The sequence below is a fragment of the Vanessa cardui genome, chromosome 4, assembly GCF_905220365.1.
Source record: "Vanessa cardui chromosome 4, ilVanCard2.1, whole genome shotgun sequence".
Taxonomy (NCBI): Eukaryota; Metazoa; Arthropoda; class Insecta; order Lepidoptera; family Nymphalidae; genus Vanessa; species Vanessa cardui.
The window spans coordinates 6,316,007-6,343,969 of record NC_061126.1 but is presented as its reverse complement, the minus strand read 5'-3'; the positions used below and the strand labels follow the sequence as shown (position 1 = coordinate 6,343,969).

General features: G+C 32.8%; 2 protein-coding genes across 2 annotated transcripts; both read right to left on the bottom strand.

Annotated features, from left to right (window-relative positions):
• Window positions 1-19,297: 19,297 nt before the first annotated feature.
• Window positions 19,298-23,517, bottom strand: LOC124544222 (SUN domain-containing protein 3-like). Its single transcript, XM_047122687.1, has 4 exons — window positions 22,915-23,517; window positions 22,113-22,265; window positions 19,827-20,113; window positions 19,298-19,595 (listed from the first exon to the last, which is right to left on the bottom strand). Exons 1-4 carry the CDS (start codon window positions 23,098-23,100, stop codon window positions 19,298-19,300), a joined length of 924 nt encoding a protein of 307 aa, XP_046978643.1. The 5' UTR covers window positions 23,101-23,517.
• Window positions 23,518-23,685: 168 nt separating this feature from the next.
• LOC124544362 (eukaryotic translation initiation factor 3 subunit M) lies at window positions 23,686-27,664 on the bottom strand. The gene is made up of 7 exons (XM_047122880.1): window positions 27,488-27,664; window positions 27,136-27,315; window positions 26,686-26,780; window positions 26,190-26,405; window positions 25,823-26,088; window positions 25,147-25,290; window positions 23,686-23,905 (listed from the first exon to the last, which is right to left on the bottom strand). The coding sequence occupies exons 1-7, from the start codon at window positions 27,530-27,532 to the stop codon at window positions 23,691-23,693; spliced, it is 1,161 nt and encodes a 386-aa protein (XP_046978836.1). The 5' UTR covers window positions 27,533-27,664; the 3' UTR covers window positions 23,686-23,690.
• Window positions 27,665-27,963: the final 299 nt, after the last annotated feature.

Here is a 27,963-nt window from a genome sequence, read left to right as displayed (position 1 = left end):
ATTTAAATTCGCAGAAAAATTAAATGCACAGTTTGCATAACCGTTTATGACAAGACTACGAATGTCGCTCAGTTTATAATTGTTCGTAAAATATTAATAAATATGTAAACTTATTTATAAGCTATGTGCAAATATTGTGTTATGCATATTATTTTACTATAATATTGTTTTTGATATTGTTTATGATGTTTGTGCATATGTGTTTTCGGCTAAATTTACACTTTTTTTATATAAATGTTGCATTTTTTCGGAATGATACCGTATACAAAAATTTAAAAAATCTCAACATTTAAACATTTTTTCAATAAACATAAAATGATATAATTCAAATTGTACGTTACGCTATGGTTATTTTAATTGTTTTTTAAAAAATATTTTTTATAGTTAAATATAGTCTAAGAGTTTTTATTTCTTATGCTTTTATCACCTGCCTTATATAGTCACATCAATCATATCCTTGGCCGTGGCAAAACGGAAAAGTTACACCTATAGATACACCTATACTCAGTAGTACTGGAAATTAACTTCACGTTGCAATCCTCAAGTACCTACTAGAAGAGTAAAAATTGCCTAGCCACTCGCGCAATTACCACTGTATATTCATATACTTAAATTCATCATATACTCGATGGTAAAGAAAACGATTTCTAACCAGTTCGCGTTGTCAAACCCACACCTCATAGAATCAAAAAACAGAGAAACTTAACTCGGCGGTAGTAAGTAACTCAGAATAATATTATTGGTAAGTAAGCACTTACCAATAATATTATTCTGGACGTGTAATAGTTCACCTCTAACAACAGCTACACTTGTCCAAATTACTAGTTAAATCAAATGAATTATATATTTAAAAGAATAAAGGAAGCAAACTAGCAGTGATTAGGGCCCACTTAATTGCCTTGACGGACTACTAAACTACTCCTTTAATAGAATTTAATGATAGGCCTTTGGAAAAAAAGTATAATTACACTGATCAACAGTGGTCATGCCACACGAACTCTTGTAGGTAATCCTATTTTAACTACCTACCCTCATTACGAAAGTGCACTTATTTTATTTCAATCACCCTCAGTGTTCTTGTGATAAGTCAAGTTCATTATTGGCTTTACAGCGATAAATGCATGTGAACGTTCGTAAGAAAACAGTGATAATTCCATTAATTTTCTTTATTAATTTAAATTGCGTTGTTCTAGTCAAATACTGTGCTTGTGCAAATATGTCTAGAAAGTGTATTAATAATCCTAACTCTTTTTGTTATGTTTGTGGTGAATTGACTTTCAAACAACAAAGGCGAAATTTTACAGAGCTAATATTGCAGTGTTATCACGAGTATTTTTCCTTTTCGGTTGCTCATCAAGATAAACCTTGGGCACCACATATTTGTTGTATAACATGTGTAAAAAATTTATTAGATTGGAAGAAAGGATTACGTCATATGCCGTTTGCTATTCCTATGATATGGACTGAGCCTAGAGATCATGTGTCGGATTGCTATTTCTGGGTTACTAAAATCAAAGGTATAAAACCTTTAGTTCCTGGACAGAAAAATGTGAAGCATTTACCACTTGTCAAGCCGTCTGATGTTTTTCTTCCGCCGCTCCATATCAAATTAGGTCTTATGAAAAATTTTGTAAAGGCGATGGATCGCAATGGATATGGTTTTTAGTATTTAAAAGATAAATTCCCCAAAATAAGTGATGCTAAAATCAAAGAGGGCATTTTTGTAGGACCTCAAATCAGGGAATTAATAAAAGACCAGAGATTCGAAGAAAAATTGAACGTTTTGGAAAAATCGGCATGGCAATGCTTCAAGAACGTAGTTGCAAATTTTTTGGGGAATCATAAAACTGAAAACTACAAAGAGTTAATTGACGAGCTCATATTGGCATACAAAGCTTTAAATTGTAACATGTCACTTAAAATTCATTTTCTAGATTCACATTTGGATTTTTTCCCTGAGAATTTAGGGGCTGTAAGTGATGAGCACGGGGAAAGGTTCCATCAGGACATTTCGGCAATGGAAAAGCGTTATCAAGGTAAATGGAGTCCAAGGATGTTGGCTGACTATTGCTGGACAATTAAAAGAGACCAACCGGAAGCTAAATATGCCAGAAAATCGTATTAACTTTTGTTTCATTCATATTTTTTTTTTATTTTCGAGAACTTTCTTTTTTTTCCTTATAATCAACTATAGCTAAATAAATAAAATTAATGGGTGATAAAAAAAAATTATCTGTTGATTTTTATTTACAACACCTTTTACTATTAAGAAAATATAAAAAACTTCGTGTGGCATGAAGAAGTTTAAATTTTGTTAACCAGTGTTATGAGTAAAAGGGAGATTTTAAAAATCAAACTTTAATAGAAATTTTACGTAGCAATCATTTTTCATATAACTTGAAATTGTAATTTGTATAATTCATAAGGTTAGGCTTATTATTCATTAACGATTCAATGTTGATCATTAAGCAAATTTTTTAATATGTTTTTTGTGATCTCTTCAAATCAAAGTGTGCTTTGGTCAAGTAGGTCACTTGGATTATAGATTACACCGAATGAACCGGCAAGAAGTAAGTAGTTTTCTCTTCTCTTCAATACATTAAATAACACGGATATGTTAATAAAATACAATACATTTTTAAATAATTTAGATCTATGAATAACATATTTCAAATTGTATTGCTTCTATATATTGCTTCTTATTGACTTTTGAACATTAAGTTCATCATAATAACTAAAACGAAAGTTAAGAAGTATTGATCACTAGCCCCGGCTTCGCAAGTGCAATGCTGGCACTAAATATACTACCGAATGTCTTTAAATACAATGTTCATTGCAGTCATTTCAGGGCCAGATTTGCCAATATTAAAGGCAGAATTTAAGGTACTTAATTGATAAGGATTAATGCTGTATTGCTTAAATTCGCTTCGTACATAAGCCGTTATTTCTCGTAAAAAGTAAAGGATAAAAAATGGTTATTGTGGGTTATCCCTAAGAGATAGATAGATATATACTAAACATCGGTACTGCTGTAGTACATTATTTTGATCTATCTCGTAGGATTAAGCTAGCGTTTGCAATGTAACCGCGAAAAAATGTGTTTTTTACGACATCACAGAATCCCAAAAATAAAGTGTTTGTCTTCCATATTATACATATAAACTTTCCTTTTGAATCACTCTATCTAACCCGCATCAAATTTAGTAACGTTTTAAAGTTCTAAACATACGTAAGGACAGACAGACAGCGGGAACCGAGAGCGTTTTATACTATCTAGTGATATTAAATGGTAACTATGTGAGTGTAATTATTACATAATAAACTTGTATTGAAATAAATAATAAAGTTATATTAATAAAGTGTATAAAATATTTAATTATATGGAATAAAATACGGGTGTCTTGATTAAATGGATTCATTTGAAAAAATGTAATAAGCCGGGCATATTTCCATGCATATCTTATCAGGACATTCCAGGGACGGACGCGTGCCGTCCTAAATTACTCCTATTATTTTATAATCCCTCCTACTTACGTTTTGAATATTAATGACATTCCAAAGCTTTTCTTCTACACGACCCATTCTGTGAAAGGAATTTCCGCCACTGTTACAATTTCGTTAATAAAGATGTACTTGTTCTCTTATCTTGAATAAAATCCTCGTAAGTATTGTGATATTACATTAAAAGATTATTTGATACATTAAAATTAATTTTTCTTTAATATATCTTTATTCTGCAATAGTCCTTAAATACATATATACATTACATCCAGGATATTTCAAAATATAGCATTATTATTTTTCGGTAATTAAAAAAATGTGAAGTTTTAAATCACTTACAATAATTAACTCACATCTATGCAAATTATTTTAATAACCTTATCAAAATAGTGTGCCTTATTAATCATTTAACTTGAACCGTGATAAGAATGCATTAATGTTTGTACCCTTTGCGTAATATTACTTTTCATTTATAAAACAGCTAGATAGTTGTTTTATGTTCTATTGTAAATAAATAGAGAAAAAAAAAGAAAAAATACAGACGAATTGATAAACTCCTTTTTGAAGTCGGTTGATAAATAATAAATTTGTTAGAACTACATATAAGTTTAATAATATTAGTTTTAATTAAAACTAATTTAACTGTTGCAAGAACAATAAAAACGTATTTGCATATATATGATCAAAATGTATAATTTATACAAAAAAAGTCATAAAAGAGAAGTCAAATTATTTCACATCCTGCAGCTTAGTGAACTGTCTAATTAAAACATTCACCTATCGCGTTACGACAGACGATAAAAAACTTAACCCTAACGGCTACAATAAGGTGAATTGAGGTTTTTATGAATGCTTATAAAAACAGCACACGCGCCTTTGAAATCCGATTAAAAAAGGGGTAAGAACGCGTGTCTAAGAAAAAACTCACGGGTCGTATAACCCTAATTCGGGCCGATACTGATAGAGCTATTTGAGCGTCTTTAAGGTTTGAAACGGTCGATTGTTTCGATATCTACTAATTGGATCATACAGTAATCGATAACCTTTCTGGGGCAATGTGTTTTTACATCTGCCCCTTAAAATATGCTATTTAATATTATTGAAAAAATACCTAACCCTTAAACAATATTATAATGTAAAGTATACGTTATTCAAACGGGCTTAATCGAATTGTTTTTCATAATCAGTTTCATTTAACAATGCACTGTTTCTTTTTTATAATCATAAATTTTTATTCTGAACATAAAATAATGAAATTTCAAAAAACCGTAATAGTTATATATTTTTAAACGATAATAATATTTGTTATAAAAGTAATAGATATTACGACTACACAAACTCAATCTCTTTAACGTTCCCATCTTTAATAATTTTTAAATAAATGTGTTAGAAGAATATTTAAAGACCTTACTTTGCTATCCTTTATCTATCCTATCCTACCCCTTTTACTGTCACGTGCAATTACATTAATTATATACCACATAACATAAATGAACCTTATTATATTAGAAAAGTAAAAACAGGCAAAGCAACACTATTATACATGTATATAGACCCACTAATCCAAATTAAATTATATGTCTACTGTTGTGTGAAATTCTTTATGACCATATCATCAACATAAAGTCCAGAATTTGGAACAATCAAACACATTTACTTCATCTCCTCTTCCATAACTATTTAAAATAAGCATGTACTAAATACAGGCAAGTGGTCACCGCCGTCCATTAAAATTAGAACTATAACAGATATGTATAGAATACAGAGTATTGCGGTTAGGCGGTAGAGATTGTGTGGTACCTCCCCTGATATGCTTCAAACAAACCAAGCCATACCCACATGTTATTTAGGCAGAATGTTGTGCTAAATTAGCGGAGTACCACCGTATAAAAGATAATAAAAGTATAAATACATTATTTTTATGGGTTATTAATACTTATTAGCTACAATGTATTTCTCTTGAATGGTTCTTATTGTTACACTTTTTACAATGACACCTGTATTTGAATACACATAAAATTATGATAGTTAATCTAATTCAATATTTTTGTATATACGTCTAACAGGTGACGGCTGAAAAAAAAGCCGTGTCCACAGAAAGCTGTTTCGATCAACTGTCACGGTTATATTATTTTTTGTCCGAAATAAAAACTTACGATGATAAAAAAAGAAATCAATAACAAGTTTTTAACCACATTTGCCGTCCTTAAAAGAGTTAAACAAAGGAATCTAAACAGTAATAAAAAATATGGGTTAAACAAGAGAAAAAGTAGACTTGTTTAGCCTTGAGTAGAATTATAAGTTTAATACATTACATTAATACTTATTTCATCTTGTGAACTAATAATAAATTGACTTACTCTTTTATATAAAAAAAAGTGAAATAACAATCATTTTCTCATTGACACACAAAAATATTAATGTGTTTGGCAGTTAAAGAGAAGTTGTTGAAACAGATGTCGTCATAATCTTAATCAATGTTAGAAGTGGAAATGACGACCTTTCAGTATCAGCTTCTTGGTAACACATATAGCTATTTCTTAAACAGCTATATTGCTAAGCTATATTAAAAGCACGATTTTTTACTTCAATATTACACACCGAAATAGATTAAATGTACCGTGAATTAACATTCATTAGTTAAATAGAGGCGCGTACAATGAACAAGTGCATCGATATAAAAACCTACAATAGAAGGGTTGGCGAAGGGTTGTAAAGGCATGATATCCGTGTAAATATCATGTAATTGCACGAGACAGGTAAAAGGGGTTTTGTATAAACATTTGGATAGTGAAGGTAGAGTTTTAAATATTCTTCTAACATATTAATTTAAAAATGATGTAAGATAGTGATGCTTAAAAAAAAGGAGTTTATGTAGCCGTAACATTTATTTCTTATTAAAAAGATGTAGAAATCGCTTCAATAAAAGATATCTACTACATAACATACTAAAAAAAAATTCAATAAGTTTGTATGCATAACTTTGTAAATATCATGAAAGTTTTACAGTGTAAGGTTTCTCATTAAAATTGGTCATATTAGATCAATAATAATGTTATTTAAATTTTTAATAGACATAATTCAAAGTTCCAACTACGACCACAAATGTTCATATGTGAACAGATCATAAATCTGTCGCAGATAATAAATAAAAAATTGGAAAAAAAACCTACTAACAATCAGTCGTACCCTTTTATTGCGGCCGATTGTATAACTGATAAAGGGATGAATACCGTAACTGTCCGCGAAACTAATTTATAAATGATTGAGACTTCATTTTTTTGACAATTTCAGGATATATGTATCTCTACGCATTGCATAGTTTAAAAGAAAAACCTGGACAAGAAGAAACATCATCTATTTATTTAAAACAAAAACAAATTAAGCTTCTTTTGTTTTTTTTTAAGTTCATTTTTATTAGAAAAATGAAATTATTTCTAATTGTTCGATTTCATCAAAGCAACATTACGAAACTGTAATCTCATAAGTTCTATAATTGGCTTATAATAAGAAAATAACGTTTACTGAAGTAATACTCCTTATAAAAAACACGAGATTTTATATTTTTTTGTATAATAACGGCAATCAATCGATGAAACGTAATGATTACTGGTTTCAAAGCACCCTTTCTGACCCACTTTTTATCCATTTTTAACAATTTTTCTTTTCCCTCTTCAAAAGCTCCCTTTGAAAGACCGGGCGTGAACGAGTTGATGATATTACATTTTTTTTTAAAAAAAGGGAATTTACGAACAATCTACTGTATTAACAACAAAACAGAGCTGTTGTGTCCTTTGTATTAGTTTTTTGCAAGATCGCGTGCGCTTGCGCGTCGGCGGGCGTCCTTGCAAACCCTTCCCAGAGCGCGGATTGAACTCAGAACCCTTCTCGCCTAGCCTATGTACGGGAGGGTTGCCCTACATGAATGTTACATTTATCTGAAAGGTCATAACTCCAACGGTAACTCTAAACACATACGTCTTTTTTTTCGTGACGTATCCGCTTCAATTCGCATGTGTGCGACCGACAGCTGCATCTAGTTTTTATATATGCTCTCACATTTTTTCACAATGGTCGAATGCAACGCACCCTTGAAACAGTTTGCGTAATCGATGACAAAACTAAACATTCCGCCCGATGATTTCCGTATTTAAGGATTTTATAATTTTGAAAATAAATTTAACCAATATCAAGATAAAATATGATCCTATATTTAACATGAGTTGGACTGTGTGTGAGCGATGGTGAACAGTTAAACAAATTTCATCAAATTATCGAATGAATTTAAACACTTTAGCAAAATTCACGACACATAATAAGTCATTCATTGTTTGTAAATTAAGTAGCTACTGCGCTCGTATATCAGATTGGAATAAGAAAAATTACCATCGTTTGACGTAATAAATCGTGTGTGATTTGTTTTATAGCAATTGAATTTTAATATGTACGAAAAAAATGGCGCAGGTATCACACTATCCGATCGATTTTTTAAGAACATTTTTACATATATCAGCTACTTATTAAAATTAACATATTACAATCGGTATATTTAAAAAGAAAAAAAAATCATACTCATATCATATCATCGTATCACATAGATATATAACGTAATGTTTACATATAAACATAATCAAGTGAATTATATCAAATTTTTTTTAATGAAATATATAAAAATTTAAAGTTACTTTCGCCAATAAATCTTTGTATATACTATTATCGACAATGATTTTATGTATTTCGTAACTGGTCGTTAGATGTAAGTTGATTAATGCACGGAAAAGCAATGCAATTGTCCACTTTTTGCAAAACAGCCGAGGGGTGAGTGGACAGTAGGGTAGAAAGTATACACGATGTATTCTTTCCATTCTATCCGTTGGAAAAAAAAATTGTTAGTTGTTACCATCAGGTTTAATTTAGCGATTAGTTGATATAAACTAAAATTGAATCAACAGCATTTAGCTATGTAATAATTACATCATTATCAAAATGAATAATATTTTCTTATTACATGAAGATCAAATTAAACTAATGCATAATTCTCGAATATTTAATATCATTGTGCCGAATGTATGAATAAACTGTTACTACATTGAAATAAACCTACCTATGACTACTTTACAGTAAGTAAAAAAAATAAATGTTTTTGCAAGGATCTATGACATATAAACAAAAGAACTAAAGATTATTTGTAAGTAATAAAAAATCAAATATCTGAGTCTGAGTATAAGTAATGTTATATATATAGATATACATATATAATGCTAAAATAATATTAAGAAGACTCGTAACGCGTACCCAGTGAAAGGGTCTTTCCTATCATAGTATCGATTGAAAGATACAATTAAAGTTAGAGTTAGGTAACTACGCGTTTGTTGTCTCACACACGCGTGTGTGTAGTTGCTTTAACCCCACAGAACTTTCATCTCCAGAGACCCTCCGTACGCTGGTGTGCGGGGAGGGCCGGTCCTCCCTCCGAAGGGAGTAAAAAGTTGTTGTGACTTGTTCACCTCTTTCGCTGTCGCCCTCCGAAGTCTCCGTAGTGTGCGTTTTATTATACTACAGTCGTTATATATTACATAACCACAGATGTCGATATTTTAATGCTGTATATTTTTAGAAACTTTCGTAATCGTCTAGAAACTTCTGATATATATGAACCTATGTATTTATATTTGATATACATTCATAATAAGTAGGTACTATGGCCAGTATGCAGGTGAACTATCCTAGATTTATACCATACCATTATTTATGTATGTATACGTATAAATATAACATATATGTACATTTGAGTTTAAAACTATTTTGTACTTTTCTATTTACACATTGTAATACCAATAAATAAAAATATACTTTTCTCATAATGCAATTAAAATCGATCTTGCTTATGCTTCTTAAAGAATTAAAAATCGAAACAATAGATCGAGCCTCTATTATAAAAACATGTGTCACAAGACGAGACAAGTAGACGTCTCATCGCTGGCAGCGTGGCACACACCAAACTATAAAAAATCCCTTCTCGACATAAAATAGAACGCGTGCTCATCCGACACGCAACAATTGAATTCAACTGCGAGGACACTTTTTTGACTAAAAAACTAATTTTTATTTTTAAAAAATACTTTTCCCCCGTTATAGTGTCGTTTAAAAAAGCCATAATGCGTCCCTGAACGACGAGCGCGCGCCGGCTGAAGATTTGACGCGCTCGCGCATGTGTTTATAATCGTCCCCTCGGAATTTACAATTTTTTCGTAAATTTCAATCCAACCAGTACACCGATAATGGCGATCGATATTTGGTTAAAAAAAAATCAAGAATTGTTACACGCATCGAGCGGACATCAAAAGAGTAAAAAAAATTAAGTAGGCAATACCGTACTTTTTCACCGCCGTCGGAGCCGACGGCTGGACATTATGGGCTCAGTATGTAAGTTCAACGGTTTTTGTGTGACCCCCAATTTACAACACAAGAAGGGACCGACCGTACCTCGACATCTTAGCATGTATGGAATCTAATGTAAATTTGGTACAAAAATGGGAATTTAAATAAGTGTAGCCCCAACGATTTTTGGGGAGCCCTTTGCATAAAGTGGCCGTTACTAATACCGGTCCTTCAACAAAGCACCTAAACGGAAAACAAAATGTCTGACGTCAATTCAATCATAAGATTATTTTAATATTTCCTTCGTTTGACTTCATATTTGAAATTTACATAACAGCTATAGTTAAATGTAAAATATTCGTACGATATAAAAAACAACCACATTCTGGCATGTATTGTATGTTCTATCCTATTTTACAAAGATAACTTACATTCGAAGTCGTACAGGAAATTAACATGATGCGAGTTTTCCTCTGGGTGAAGCTGAAGATATCGGTAATAAATAAAATTGCCAAAAGGCAACGCGGCCACGGACAGCCGACAGGGTGGAACAGATAAAAAACTAGTAGAGGAGAAACTTCATCCGACTACTGCTTTCGATTGTCGATATCGATAAATTAATCCTACATAATATAGTGTGTCAAATTTTCCTTTAAAAATGTCTGCTATAGACTGAACGAAGCGTATATAAACAAGAACTATGGAAAATTGAATATATATGATTGTGTTACAGTATTATTTCAACTTTATTACTGTTTCGATTAAATGTGCGTGTAGTTAATAGAAATGGAGGGATCAAAGCAAAGCTAGCAGGCGCTCTTCGGCGACGGGAGACTGCGAGGACGAAACTTGCTCTGTTAATCTAAACGCATTTACATCAATATATCGTTACTATCTTCCACTGCTCGCCTCGTCATCGACAATTGTTATCGAGTAAGATATCCCCTTTGATGAGTTTCATAATTTTTATTCCTGGCCACGAATTTATACCCCAAATCCAGAAATAAAATAAATAAATACCTACTTACGATTAAGCATTTTGTAAACATAAATGGCCATTTTTAAAAGTTTAAATCTCGCAACATCTGTAAGCAACGTTAAAAATATGATAGCTACCTACCTAAAGTAACCCGAACGGAGGACTTTTGTTTTTATTACTTTTGTAATGGTTTAATCCTAATATAATTTACCAGCCACTTATAGAGATTTCTTTAAAAAATCTTTAAAATATCATTGTCAGATAGTAACAGTTATCCAAGGTCACTTTGTATCAGCATAACTTGTGGATTATATTTTTTTCTTATGTACAAACACAAAGTATACAATAAATTGAAAAGTAGTTGCGATTCAACATGTTAATGTGGTGTTTCACTAAAGCGCTCACTATGTGGCACTACATAAATAGACAGTAGCGTGGAGAAGGAGAGGGTTAGTCGCCCTAACCCTTTACCGCGGCGGTATGGGGCTGGGCGGAGGCGGGCAGCGGAAGGGTTGCCGCCCGCGGACAGGGCGGCGCGGGAACTCTGACGCACCCCGCGCCCGACGCACTTTTACGACGAGGTTTTTTATCGTGCGTGTCGTCGTTTTTCCTTTTCTATTTTTTATGTTTATTTCCCCAAGATCATAAATTATGTTTGAAAGAAGGGAACTCTCGGACGTTCACGGCGACAAGAACCGGGGTGAGGCGGAGAGTTTTCAGCTTTCGTTTTTTTTTATGGCTTCCAGTATGTTGACGTAGGGCTGCAGCGTTACCATGACGACTGCATCGCATTAGACAAAGACGAGGGAGTCGCTACGTTTATCTATCGAATGGTAGCCTGATTATCGATGCCACATAAATAAACAAGAATATTTGTTGTTGTAACGCGATCTACGGCAAACACGTTTGTCTATATTCATTCCGGTCTTGTTTACGAACAAACTAGCGAGATGGACGCTATACCGCGTGTTTACCTACACTCACTAGTCTCTCAGCCGTGTAATTTCATCCGACAATATTATGGACCACATTTATAATGTGTAACTTCAGTTCCATAGTTTTAGTTTAGTCGGCTGTTTTCCCTTGAGATTGCCGTGGCCGAAATCGGTCACTACGGAATCATTATGCTCATTCATCATTTACTTTAGTTACAATTAACAAATCTTCAAAAATTATAAAGAATTTATAAGTATAATTATGAATAATATGAAATTAAAGCATACATTCTAAAAGCTTTTAACTACTACTAAATGTTGTTATGGAATATTTGTTACAAGAAAAAATAGTGCTAATTTTCATTGAAGAATTTCGATATGGTTAATTAATTTATTACTTGAATCAGAAGTCCCTTAAGTACAAACAAAAACATTTATGTAAAGCATTATTACTTACTGTATTATCATTTGTTACTGAATTGCGTAGGCACATATTTTATTATATTCAAGAAATATTACTCTGTAAGTTATAGTAAGCTACGCTTTTCAAAAACATCTACGCATTTTTTTTTTTAAATTTTTAGCATTGATGTTGTAATTGCGGTAAATTAATTATGGGTAGTTTCTTACATTGTAATATGTAATTGCGGATAACCCGCAAAGGACCAACAAAACGAGCCTTGTATTCGTTTAATTGGTTACCCGTGCCAGCTCCGAAAAAAACCGCAGCATATTGCGTCCAGCGGGTTAACCACCCGCGAAAGAGAAATTTTCAAATAAAGCTAAATAGTTACACGCTGCATTTAAAATTAGAACCCTTTAGGGCGCCACGCCGACAGACAAAGAGAGAATGGCGAATTGTCGGCAGGTAGCGAATATGCTACAGCGAACCCAATAATTACTAAGGGTTCCAGTTTAATAAATGGCTCTTTTTCTAAATTATGAAGGGCCGATCGCGCCATACGGACATACCTGCCACGAACCCTTCGCCTGCCGAAATAATGAGCTGACTATTGCCATTTGCTGATAAAACATTGGATATATTGATAATACCATGAAATTTTTATGTTTTATTGTCTGTCTCTGGTTACATTATATCAAAAGAAATAAATTTGAATCGTTCATAAAAGCAACTTTATTATATTCAACTTATTTGAAATGTTTCTTGATATACACACAATAGGAATAAATAAATGTTTTGCACTAAGTAAATACTTATACGTAAACACGTTACCTACGATATGAAAGGGTAAGGATGTGACAACAAACACCTTTTAGCCTGGAGGCAATGGAGTGGAGCATGATGATTTGTAATTCTGATGTTTTCGCTATTAAAATCGCATTTCCTATAGGCGACATTTAGCAAAGTCACTGAAGCGCACACGAGAGCATTCCTAATGCTGCTACAAAGCTCCGCTAAACAATACCTTCGAAGACGACCAAAAAAGAATCCATCCACATCGCCTTCTTGCGACGCACTCGTGGGTTCGGCTTAAGTTACAAGATGACACGTAAATTTTATTCCGAAAATATTTACTCAAACGTAAGTAATTAAGTACTTATTTATAATAAGTTTAACATATTTATATTCCGTAGATTTTTTTTAATAAAAACAATATTCGATTTATTATTATATCAGATAAATGAACATTAAAAAAAATAAAGATTCGTAAAAATACTCAAATATAAAATTAGTATATCTGAATATTTAACTTGTCACTGGCAGAGTTATAAATTTCTAAATGAATGTTTGAAAACCTCTTGCGTCCTTACATTTCCATCAATGACTCGTACATGATCGTTTTCGCTTTAGATTTGTACCATACGCGGAAGTTAACAGAAGGATCGAATGAGTGGCACGCTACCTACTAAACTATAGCAAGACACTCAACCGTAAAACTACTGCCGGTAATCCTTTACCGAAGCAAGCCTTTGACGAGCGATAGCCTAGAAATATTTGTTAAATATTTTGGCGGATGATACATTGTGTTCTTCATATAACAATTGCTAAATGGATCGATCGTTTGAAGCTTTGACGGAAGCAAAAAAAACCTTATACCTTAGTTTAATATCAAACGGATTAAACTTATGTGCTAGTAATTTCTACCATACCAGACCTATAGGTACTTAATATTGGAATATTTCATATACAAATTCTTCTTCTTCAATTTTTTAAGCATCCGATAGTTCTTTCAGGGTAGTATTCGTGGCGCTAGCATAATATTTCTACTTTTACCATAAGATGAACTAATTCGTTGGTACAGCGAGGCCACATTTAAGAATGCTAACACTGTCTTGAGCTAGGAGGTGTGATGACTATAACGCCAACTACTTATATTAGATTTACGGACAATTCACACTGTTTCTACCAATGCGTCGAATAGAACACCTCTTTCAATGGCTTATCCTTTAGATTGATGTCCCGTGAATGAAATTCGTTTAAGAGGATATACTTTAAGCACATACTTTAAATTTAATGAAACTTTATCTTACATTAATTCAATTCAATTCTTACAGCAATTCATATAGCACTCACTAATAAGGGGGGAAAATCAATAACAAGTTGGTATAAAAAGCATTACATTTACATTATTATCGTACGGCCAGTATTCACGTCATGCGATCTAAGTTAAAAAGTGTAATCGATTTCCTAGCGACTAACTAACTACATCTTATTTACGGGAATTTGAGAATTTGTATCATTCGATAATCGTTACTTATTCAGCAATTCCATAGGCTACAAACAAATTTGGAGCAGAAGTAATTTGGTGTATATCGTCGTTTAGCGCAAAATATATTGCAAATTTCATCTTAAATAGTTAAGACGACTTTTTATTTATGAAATGGTATATTCGAATGATCTAATGATAAATATCAACCGGATGCTATTATCTGTCAGTACCATATCTTTTAAACATTGCGAAAAATTCCTTTAAATATGTCATTTATATCGTCTAAGCACATTCATGTTTGTACAATATTACAATCAATTTAATTTAGGATATTGTCGAAAGGGAAAAACGTAGATTTACTTATAAGATATTTTATTTTATCTAAACATATCAACAAATATATAAAAGTAAATAGTGTTTCAATATTTTTCTGTTTTAATACACTCTACGGTGTAACACTCCAGTTGCTAATAAAGTTTTAAACTTTAAGGTTTTATTGCTATGAATCGAATTACATTAGTAATTACCATTATCAAAATCTTTATTAATGTTGATACTACGTCCAAGAATAAATAAATTCGCACACTTAAAATCATTGAATACAATATGTTGTAAATTATCAGAAGTTTTTTTGAATATTTATCTAGAGTATAATAGAAATTTGTAACACGTGTCCAGACATGGCAAAATGTATTGATTATTGTCAACTCTTCACTTAGATAGGTGAGCGGACAAAATCTGAACATAATCGCTTACCATTAATACGCGTCAAGCAAACTGCGACACTCATTTGAGCTAAGATCCCATCATTAATATTGAGTAATAAGTGTAGGCGGGCCCCGTAAGAATACATTTCATAGGAGACGCTTTCACCCTTTACGGCTCTCATCTATTTGTCACTGAAAAGGTATTCTTTCTATTGAGAAAAAAGAGGTCTACGATGGACAATTGTGCTTCCGAACTATATCCATTAACGAATATCAGAAAACTCCATGTTGCCGATTTACACGCTTGTCTTACGATTGCCACATCGACACATCTAAATCAGCTTAATTTCGTACATGTTTATATATTTATATTTCGTATATGTTTACGTATATGTATATATTTATACGTAGTACATTTTTTTATTTCAAACAGTAATGTGAAATAGTAGGTAAATGACATTAATGCTACAAACAATATTAACAATTCCTTGCAGAGTCAATGCACCAACCGTGGAAACCAATATTAATCTTATCCTTTGGGCCTGTAGTAACACTAGCTCACTCCCTTTTCAAACTGGACAAATACCGATACTGTTCTGAGTTGAGAACTCTCTAGAAAAGAGCGTACTTCTTCTTTTAAGGCAACGCACCTGTAAACCCCCAGGTGTTACAAATGAGCATCTACATATATGTGCGGTGGTAATTACTTTCCATCAGGTGAGTCTTCAGTTCGTTTTGGTGTTTGGTGGTAGAATATATAATAAGTGTATGTTCACTCCTAGTGTAATCCTTATATGTCGGACTTCCAAAAATCCATATCACCAAGTGAATACAATATAAGTTAATAATAATTGATACGATTGATCCATTTAGCAACTGTTATATGAAGAAAACAAAGTCGTTTCCCGTTGTCAGTCTATATATGCTTAGACTGATTTTTAGATTTTGATGCGGTTTTATCATTGGATAGATCGATTCTAGAGAAAAGCTTATATAAAAAGTAAATGCCTACTAGAGTTAAAAAAGACATTCATTTACATCATTTTAGAGATTTCCAAGATGATGTTAATGATTTATAAATGTATATTTTGCGCTTACATTGCAAACTCTACGAGATAGGTCAAAATAATATCCTACATTATACATCTTAAAACGCACTACAGAAAAGACCGCGAATACCGGTATAGATTTATCTCTCAGTGATAACCCACAATAACCATTTTTTATCCTTTACTTTTTACGAGAAATAATGGCTTACCTCATTGATTCTTATCCAATTAAGTAAGTAGGTACCTTAAATATATTGTACTCTACATTTAATATTCAAAATAACCCATAACAGCGTGTTATTTAAATGAATATATTCGGATATGTTATAGATTTAAAATGCAATGGACATTGTATATGAAGATTCTGTAGTATATTCAGTACTAGCATTATTTTATAAGCTTAATTATTAGTTAGTTAATTATTTTTTACACTTAAATAGATGAATATATAGCGGGAATACACGGATAAAATGTATATACATCAATTACAATTATAACCATAATTAATCAATAAGCATTTTGACTATATGTAATTCTAGAATATCATATCTTTAGCGTGCCTAATCAAATATACCCACGCCTTTTTATGCTGCTATATTTGTATGAAGTGCGAGTAGGCTTCGCATTCGATTCTCAAGGATTTATGACTTATTATTAGAATTCCACTTTCACCACAAATAATATTGTCAGTCGAACGTTATTGCTATGGTAACATATATCATATCTCCTCGCTGATACATATGTGTATGTAAAAGTATTGATTTGTTACAACACAAAAACTAATAAATATATGAAACAGCTTAAGTGAAACTGCCGCATTTAGGGTTGTCCCGTTTGTTTCTGCAATATTAGAGCCTACTTGTTCATTAGGTTTAGACTCTACAACTCGGCTGTGTCTTATTATAGTTGTTCGTGGCAAAACATTCAACTACCCAAACCATTAAGTACGGATTAATAGAAACATGACGAATATATAAATTAAACTTTAGAGGTTACTTATCATATGTTAGGCAAATAAAGTAGCCTATGTCCATTCCTGGGAGTTCAAGTTTGCTTTACATCAAATTTCATCTAATTCGGTTCATTGGTTTGCTCGTGAAAGAGCGACATACAGATTTACTTTCACGTTTATAATATTAGAAAAGATAAGATAATAATAATATGTATCATAATCATAATAATGTATAGTACAGATAATATAAAAATATCTATCTTGTAATATCACTATAATTAATTACTACATAAAAAGAAATATTTTAGTAATAATAATCAATTTCATTAGTATATTTTCGAACAAACAAATGCCCATATAATCGCACGACCGATTGGATCAAACTTTTTTTTTAATATCACTGAAAATGGCTGAAGATACGCTTAAGTTTAAATTAAACTGTTTGTTTAATTGCCAATGCTGGGCAAAGGCCGCCTCTCCCTTTTGAGGAGAAAGATGACAAGAATGAATACTAAGTGTTTCAAATAATTCTCACTTCATTTAAAGAAATATAGGTAAGTGTATTTAATATGTAACTAAAAAACATGAAATCGATTTCAATAACGAACTGTCTATAAAAAAACGGGTTTTAATATAAAAAAGCTAAATGGGTCTAAATGTATATTAAAAAAACAGCAGTGGCTAAGTGTGCAGCGACTACAATTCTCATTTTAGCACGACAGCACAACAAAAAGTTCTCTTATTTTTGAGATGATCGAAGGCAAATAATGAGGTACCTACATCATACATAGTATTTGATCATAAAACATACGAAATATTCTTATTATTTTTAATCTTTTTGAAATTAAATTTGCGACATGTTTTCAATAGGCACATTAGTATTTTAATTGCTTTTTTTTATAATATCTTGGTAAAAATGTATATGGGACAAATGGAGTATATTTTTTGTGGCATTACCCGTCTATTATTTATTTATTTAACGATATATTATCCTTTCACATGTCCGTCTGTGCATTGCAACCAGGCCTCTATACAAAAGGGGAGCCGTCGGTCAACCCATTAGCTCGGACGCACTGCGGGGGCTCATGATCAGTTTGCTCATGTTAATTTATGTACTTTGTTGCTTTGTACAATGACAATAGGGACATTTTATAGCATTCGGCTGCCGGGCAGCCAGATTAACTTCTATGCTCGCTTTCGGCTTTCACTCGTTTTGTGCAACACAACAGTCAAACAGGCACCTGGCAATAAAAGATTTAATGTCATGGAAACGAAAAAATACTTTTTTTTTCTTCTAAACAGCTTTTTCACATACCTGCTTTTAATTCTTATAATCAATTTACGATTAAATTTCGGGCGACACAAGTGCTGAATGTCTTTACGGAAACTGATCTGGGAATCATTAACTAGCAATGTAAGTATGCGTTCAACAGCAATTCTTGACGCTGCTCGGGTTATGTTGAATGTTGGTGAGTCAGTAAAATCAAATACATAAGACATATACCATACCTATCCTGCTGTTAATATCTCTGAGTGCTAATCTACTGTTGGTATCATTCTCTATTATTTATTTACCTGATTGTTATATCATTTTAGATTATGCCTTAAGTACTTTTGCTACAACTTTAGAATGATGACGTCCTCGTGGTATCGTGTTTAATCAGCCTTGACGGCGATCAACGGAGACTAGCTAACTGCATAGAACATTTTACAGCGCATAAGTGTTTTGTAAAAATTGATGCGCTCTATATTCCCTCATACTAATATTACGGTGAGACGGCAATGCGATACGACCGGTGTGGAAAGAGGTGCAGGACCAAAGTCCAAAAGCTTTACTTGTTTCAACTTAGTTTACGTGTGGCATAGCAGTGCTACACTGACTTACTAATTTCGGACCACTTCTGAATGTTTCTGAATAAACCAAATCATTAAGTGACCAAAACCACATTTCGAATAAGTACGTGCCATCTGCAGGCAGCTTTATTACCTAACCAAGCTAAAACACGGAGGCTGTTGAATAATGCTGGAGAATGTTTTCGACATTATTAAATAAAAGCTTGGTAATGTATCTTAATTTTATTGTACATCATCTTAAAAACAAAAATAAAATAAAAAATATTCCTACTCATTTTCAATAAGTAAATCATCATCCTTTGCAAGCCTGTGTGATCCACTTCCTGATACTAGCTCACCATGAATTCTCACACGATACACGCAAGTATACAACGAGTGGCCCCAGTTCGAATATATTTTTATACGAATCAAGTTGTATCCTTTATCTGGATTATGCAACACTTCGAAATATTGTATAGGCTTCCCCTCTCTTTCGTATTCGAATGTTCCAAAATCAAACGGATAAGGATCTCCTCGATACTCTAGTCCTTCGATTTGAAACAGCCGTGGTGCTGATGATATTTCCCTTAAAGTAATAATCATAGGTTCCTTATTTGAAAGATAGAATAAAAATAAAGAAAACATAGCTTCGATTAAAATTTATGAAGTTAAAAGCAAATTTATACAAAACCTATCTTATTTTTTTCAAATGCTAATTAAACAATTTGTAATATGTGTACTTATAAAATTATCCTGTTATTTATTTTTTGCAAAAAGATACTAAAATAACACAAACAAAAACATTACATTAAAGTACCTGGTGGGTGAAATATGAGATGGTATATGTTCAAGACTAATGCCGGTTACATGAACATTTCCGATTAATCGTATCGTCGCCTCTCCTCGAGAGCCTTTGAATGCCCAACATTCACCGGGCAGCGTTCCTGGTCTAATGATAGCACTGGCTCCGATACAATCGCGACAAAGCAAGGAGCTGATAACGTGTAACATCCATCCGACTGGAGATTCATAAATGACGTGCTCCAATGTATCGCCAGTGTCTATAATGCGAGCTCCGGCTGACTCCAATGCGTAATCAGCCATCTGTTATATAAAATTCATTTCTTAACATTTATAATAATAATCCAAGTAAATAAGAACCAAAGGGCATTACTTAGACCAAAACAATCTGATAAAAATAGTAGATTTTCAATTACACTATGTTAGTCGATGGCTTGAAAGTGTATTTATGTCGAAGTATATCTATTATTCGTCAATATGAAAATTTTTAAATAATAGTTTTCATGATTATAAATTTACGTTTTAAAGCAAGCTACCTTGTATCGTGTGGTGCGTATAGCGTATGCCCGCGGTTTCTAGTCGTAAGGGTAAGGGAAAAGTAACTTATGATCGGCCTTAGAGTTAAAGCTTGCTTTATATCAAATTCGGTTCTAGAATCCCAGGGTTTGTCCGTGAAAGAGTGACGGACAAACTCCGTTACTTTCACGTTCATATATTAGTAGAGTATCAGTATAGAAGAATAGAATATCAGTAAAGAAGTATAAATGTTTCGGGAAATATAAGCCCTGTCTTATACTAACTGATATAAAATTTACCTACTTATGTTATATGCAAAGCTAAAAATGTTGTTACGCGTTAATATTTTTGGATTACATATTAATATCGTACCGTATTGATACATAGCTTTCTTATAACAATGTTTAATTAATTGTTCATTTTAAGTAATTAGCTATATTAACTGTATAATTTAAAAAGAACATACAGTTTTATTGTACACCAATGAACTAAAATAACAAAGAAAAATAAAATAATGTTACAATAGGCATTCTTTTAAGATGAATCTCTTGTTTAGTGTCAGTGAATTTTGCAAGTCTAAAGTAAATCTGGAGATCAGCCTGGAGTCAGTATAAAAATGGCAGAGTAAAATTATATTACGCAAATAAACAGATACTATATAAAAATAGTGTCGGAAACTGGAGGAACCGAGGAGGACATCGCATCGAGGATCGCCAAGGGGTGAGCAACCTTCGCACAGCTCCGTGCTGTATGGCAAACGCGGAAATTGACCGGAGAGTAAGATAGCTCAAGATATTCCGGGCCAATGTCAAAACCGTATTGCTGTACGGATGCGAGACGTGGAGGGTCACCAAAGACATCTCGCGCCGACTCCAAGTTTTCGTCAACCGCTGCCTTCGCCGCATTCTCGGTGTATACTGGCCCGAGAAAATCTCCAGCCAAGATCTTTGGGATCGCTGCGATGAGACTCCGATCGATCTACAGATTAAACGTCGCAAGTGAAACTGGATCGGCCACACGCTCCGAAGGGACCTTAAACACATCCCGAGGCAAGCCCTAGACTGGGTTCCTCAAGGAAAGCGAAAACGTGGCCGCCCTAACCAATCCTGGCGGCGTACAGTCATCTCAGAAGCGGCGACCATTGGCAGAACGTAGAACGAAATTAACCGCGAAACTCAAGACCGAACCGGCTAGCGAAGCACTGTGGAGGCCTTCACTCTGCCCCATCTAGGGGACATAGGAACTTAAGTCAAGTCAAGTAAGTCATATAAAAATTTAAGAAAAGGTTTAAAGAATCTTTCCTCGAAATACACGATGGTACCTCTAAGTACACGCTGTTATCAGACAAAATCCTGGATTCGTATAAGCTAACAGTGCCCAAATAAAAGCAATGAAACTAGTTTATTTATCGATACAGGTAAAATTAAGCGCATTTGGAATAACTAGTATCTAAAATATCAAAATCACCAATATTCACACAAAATGAACATGTCAAGTAGATGTACTTGCCATATATTATATATCTACCTTTAAAATCTGTTAAAGATATATCTAATGAAATAAACAAAATAAGAGATATTGCTTTTAAACAAACGGTCTGTAAGGACTTTCTAAGTCTACATTCATGAATTTCGTTTATAAAGTAATGAAACTGTGACAATCTCTTTAAGATATATTAAGTGCCAATTATATGCGCCTCTTGAATGATTTTATAGACGAATTGTGAACTAATAGAAAACTTTTCTTTTATCGATCAATAAGGTCAATCCTTTTAGGATTTATATACCTGGCGATCGTAGTCCCGCATGTCAAAGGGATGAGATAGATGCTGCGAAGGTTCTAGCGCTTCTTTAGCTCTACCGGCTGCCGCTGCCACTGCTGGCAGTACAGAAGAGATACGTTCCATCTCATTTTGTAATCGTTCATGCTTGCGGTTAACCTAACAAATTTATGTTTGTAAAATGCTTAAAATTAAAAGTAAATATGAAAAAAATCCTCTTCTCTTAGCGTGGATATTTATAGCTTATTACGGAATTCTACAAGAAGTGGTCTCTAATTGGTTGGAAGGAAAATATCGTGAATAAATAAATATAAATAAATATGAGACAACATCACATACAATACTCTGATCCCAATGTAAGTAGCTGAAGCACTTGTGTTATGGAAATGAGAAGTAACGACGGCACCACAAAGAAGAAACCTACATGTGTCTAATTTAATCGAAATTCTGACATATGTGTACTCCACCAACCCGCATTGGAACAGCGTGGATGAATATGTTCCAAAACCTTCTCCACAAAGGGAGAGGAGGCCTTAGCCCAGGAGAAAGAAATTTACAGGCTCAGTAGTACAGTAAGATATACATATTTATCACGGCTAAGACAGAAATATAGCTCGATACTAATTGTATCAAATCTATAATATAAAAAAAACATGTATCGTAGGAAAATTAAGTCAGGAAAACAAAGGAAAATTAAAGCGTTTTATGTTTTTTTTATGATCCTACTTACCATATGTATCTTATCAACTAATGCCGTATAATCAAATGTCTGTCAATATGTTCGAATTAATGTAAAAAAAATAGTAACCTCTGTAAGCCCGTGTGTTAGTTGCATAACCACATATTTCATATCTGAAAAGTCTCCGTCTATTGCCTCCTGAGAGCCCCCGAAATGCATATACACTTGCATTCCGAGTAACAGTGTCAGCACCACGCAAACAAACGATCGAAAAGTGTTATGAAAATACCCTTCTGATTCGTATTCATAATCCATATAGCCACACAAGTTTTGTACTGTGCGAATATTTATAGAAAATAGTTTTTAAAACTCGTAGAAATTGATTTTGACAACGGTTTGATAGAAGTGAAGAAGGTTCAATTACGAACGTTTACAAACAGTTAGCATGGTAACGAGAAAGTTTAAAAAGTTTCCAAGACTGTAATGAGACTATAATAACAGACAGCAGTAATACTGCTTGCTGTGGCATTTCTTAAATTATTTTAGGTCAAAATAAACACATGCTGGGTTTATAACTTTATTGCTTTTTATACCAAAACTGTAAAGGTTGTGACAATACATAAAATAAATAATTGTAGTCCAATGTGTCAGTGGACAGCTCCACGGGAGTCATCCACACGCACTCGGCTAAAATTACCGACTTTTATACTGTTGTATGTCAATATAAAGTAACTTAATTGACAACGGAGGCATTTCACTATAATCGCTTTATTCTCAAAATAGATAAAAATATAAATAACTCGATTGACAACGGAGGCATTTCTCTATAATCGCTTTATTCTCAAAATAGATAAAATATAATACAATAAGAGTACAATGTAGTAAAGGGGGAGGGGGGGGGTGGTTTAGGGCTTCTGCTGCGCCACGGTGTACTCGATCTGCGCGGCGGCCACGGACTTCATGGACTCGTGCGCGTTGTGCACGTTGGCGCGCCAGGCCAGCAGCACGTCGCGCAGCTGCTGCCACTGCGCGTGGCCGAACGTGCGGTGCATGGTGCTCGACACGCGCACCGAGCGCGCCGCCTGGTCCATGCGCGCGCGCACCAGACGCGTCTTCAGGACTGCGCGTCACAAACATATTATTATCACTTACTAAATTACATTAAGTATATACATAGTAATAATAAAGGATGTGCATTTACATGTGGATATGCTAGGTGTGTGATTGCGAGTGAACGAGCGAGCAAGAATGTAAGAGCGAGGGTGTAACAGTGTAGCGATGACAAGGACAGCATGAGAGAGATCTATGAACAGCGTTGCCAATGTGTGGGGAATTCCCCAAATTGCGGGGAATCGCAAGTCGATAGGGGATTGGTGTGGGGATTGTCGTATGTGGGGAAAATGAGGGGAATTTATACTTATGCGTTTTATACCCAAACGATCAGTAATTGATTGTTTACCCGTTTTTAGTTAGTACAAAAAATGAAATTGTACTCGATTATTAGTTAGCATAGTGGCAAAAACACACTATATATAGACATTAACCATGACTAGTATGAAAAAAAAGATCGTCAGTAACCATGACCAGTCTGATTCAACGAGAAAAAAAATAGGTGAATAGGCATTGGCAACCCTGTCTATGAAGGTGTAAGTGACAGGAAGGGGAAAGAGACACGATGGCGGTACGATGTATAAGTGTGACGTACTAAATTTTAAATTGAAAACTAATAATAGTAGTGGTTGATATTTCGTGGTATCTTTCAACCCCACATCCCACATACGCTATATTTTTTTAATAACATTAATTTCCCTCTAGAATATGCATTATATAAATAAGCTATAGCAATGAAGAATGGACAGGGCTGGGTAGAGGTAAGGGGTTCTACTAATTAATTCATTTATCTTTCTTACATAAAATATAAATTAATAATAAGTATAAATTCGTTCAAAAGTTGCCTGATGGATATTGCTGATATCAGTGAGTTTGCACTCACTGTCTTAAGAGTAATGAAAATGAATTATGTGATATTTATAGGCATTATTTAGATCCTTTACCATTTATAGTATTGTGTAAAATTGGTATAAGCAGCTTGTGACATATACAAATGAGTGTCAATAGATACTTAAAGCTTAGTGTTGTCTTAAATTTTCGCGATTATTACACATTTAAATAAAACTAGTTATACCGGATTTGAATCGCGTATATTAATTTAAGCGTTCGTGGTCACGGGTCTACCCGTAGCTGTAAAGTGCTCGAAACGTCGGGATGCCAAAAATAATTAATATACGCGATTCAAATCCGGTATAACTAGTTTTATTTAAATACTTAAAGCTTGTTTTGAGCTTAATGTTGTAATAATACCTTCAATTATAAAAGCTTCTACATTTTTCTCTTCAATCTGCAATTCGGATATAATTTCGTCAAAAGTAATTTCTGAGTTTGATTCCGCCATTTGCATGAAGGACAATATTCTCATCTTCTTTATATTTTGTTCATGATTTAAGCCTGAAAAACAAATGAAATCAAATAATTATTTAAAGATACTTACGAAAATTTACATATTACATACTATTTTTTAAATGGCGATGAAACTGATATCGGAATTTTATTATTAGTTATTTTAAGTGGTATTTAAATTTGGATAAATAGTGTTGTATTATTAATAAAGGTATATTAATTATAAACACTTAGTAATGCACTATATACTTAAGCTGAGTTATTAACAGATCTTATGAATTATTTAAGTCTAAGGCTTGTTTATTTTTATTCCTACTTTGATTCAAATAGTTTATAAATATGTTTGAAAGGATTATATTTGTAATGTACTATATTCTCATCAAGAAACATTTTAGTAAAAGAAAGAATAATAAACAAGTTATCTGGTACTACTATGTCTAAATACCAAATAATTATGACAATTACAAAATATATATTTAGAAATCTGAAGTACTTATAAGTTTCAAATACAAATAATTTAACATTTTTTGCTTTAATCCATTACATAAATAAAAACTTAATGAATATATTTATATTTTACCTTGAGACTGTACAAACTCCTTATGATTGTTATAAAAAGTTTGGTAGCTCGACAATTTTTCCGAAACAAATATAGTGAGCAAGTCATAAATAAGCTCGCCTTCCAAGAAACGCACAGGTTTAAGTGACAACAGTGGGTCCAATAGGAATGTGTTGGGATCGGCAAGAGCTGTAACTATACACTTGATTGCATCCTCTCTTGCATATGAAGCATTCTCATCTGTATAAGTACCAAGTAATTCAATCATCACTTTTGAAGCCAGCTCACTGAAAACAAAAAAGATTAAATATTTAATCATAATTATACATTATCTGTGCAAGTTAAACTTGAGCAATATAACTGAGATTTATCTTTTCAATATATTCACCTGTTTTGATCTTTTAGTACTTGGTGTAACAGTCTGTAGAGTTTCTGCATTTGTTCATTAGAGGGAGGGCAGCTAGCAAATTCTCTTTTTAATTGATCCACTCCCTTAAATACTTCGCCCACTGAACTTACGCGAGCAGCCAACTCAATCACGTGATAGTACACATGGTACCGTAAAGGTGAATTGGCTTCTAAATTATTGTAGAGGCGCCACAGGCTAAAGTGTAAAAAATAATGGCATATTAATACATTTTTTATGTAGTTGATATTATAAATTCAGGAACAAGGAAAAAACCGAACATTTGGTGCAAGATAATAATTAAAATAAAATACCCTCTTGCAGTATTTCGACTGAAATACAGCTAATAATTTTTGTTTTTATATGTGTGGTCGAATTTTGCAACTAGTTCAATCCTTATTTGGCCCATTTTTATTTAGTATACTTTAATTTTGATGACAATGCTAATTAATTAAATGTATGTGTACACAATACTTACGATTGTAATGAAACAACACCAAGTTTTGGTCCAGGAGATTTAGTTAGCCTTTGACTGAATGCTAGGATAAGGTTTTCTCCTCTCTCCAATGGAATCTGGAAATGTAATCAAATAAATCAAAAAAGAGCACACTTTGCTTTGGATTCTTTCCATACATTTATTTGACAAGACATGAAAAAATATCCTACAGACAAAAATATGTAATCTTGTTATAAATAAATATTAAAATAAATACATACAATGTATGCCGATCACACTGAGTTTGGTTTGACATGATTGGTATTCATTTTTTTTTAATTTGGTATGTACACTAAAGTATTAAAAAATAAGTATATGAATAACCCAATTAATTAGTAGAATTAACAATCATAACTAAATAATACATAAAGTATTAAAATGTGTACAATTGTTTAAATATATTTATATCCATTGAAGACAAAAAATACTTACTGAAACCATAATAGACACAATACTGTTTAGAATAGCTTCAATATCAGCTTCATTATTTTCCTTGAAGCACACATCACATACTCCAACTATTTTGTGCAAATCATCTTCAATGCCTTTCGGAGACTTTTCCTCTGATATTTCGGCACCAAGACTTTTGAAATATTTTCTTAATTCTAGTGCCTATAATTATTAAATAACAATAAGTCACATATATATTTAGATGATGATAAATGTTTTATAAAACAATATCTTATTATCCAGGATGCTAGCTAGTAAATAGTTTTATTTAGAATAATTTCACATACGCCAAACATTCAAAACCCTTGTTAAGGTTATGTTCACGTGAACTTACTTGATCTTCAAGCGATATGTCCATAAAAACCGCTGGCCCTTGCATTTTGGCTTGTCAATACTTGCACTAATAAGTAATTGAATTATTCAGTTTAATTTCACAGTAAAATACAGTTTAAGCATTTATTTGTACGTGTGCCACCAAATCGCTTATGATAGTGACAGAAGTGACAGATGCATAATCCATAGATATACAAAGAGTAAAAAACACTGTTTGATTTTATACCTAGACCCTTAGTCAAAAATGTAGATTTAGAGTGTAAAGGTTAGGAGAAATAGAAAGATAGTATCTGATATATAACATCTGAATATCTTTATCCGAAAAGTATCTAGTTGTCTTATTTTTATAATTGTATCTTAAGTCTACTTTCATTTATTTTTTATTTAACTTAGTATCTTCGATTATTTTCCCATAACACAAGTGCTTTAGCTACTTACATTGGGATCAGAGTAATGCATGTGATGTTGTCTCATATA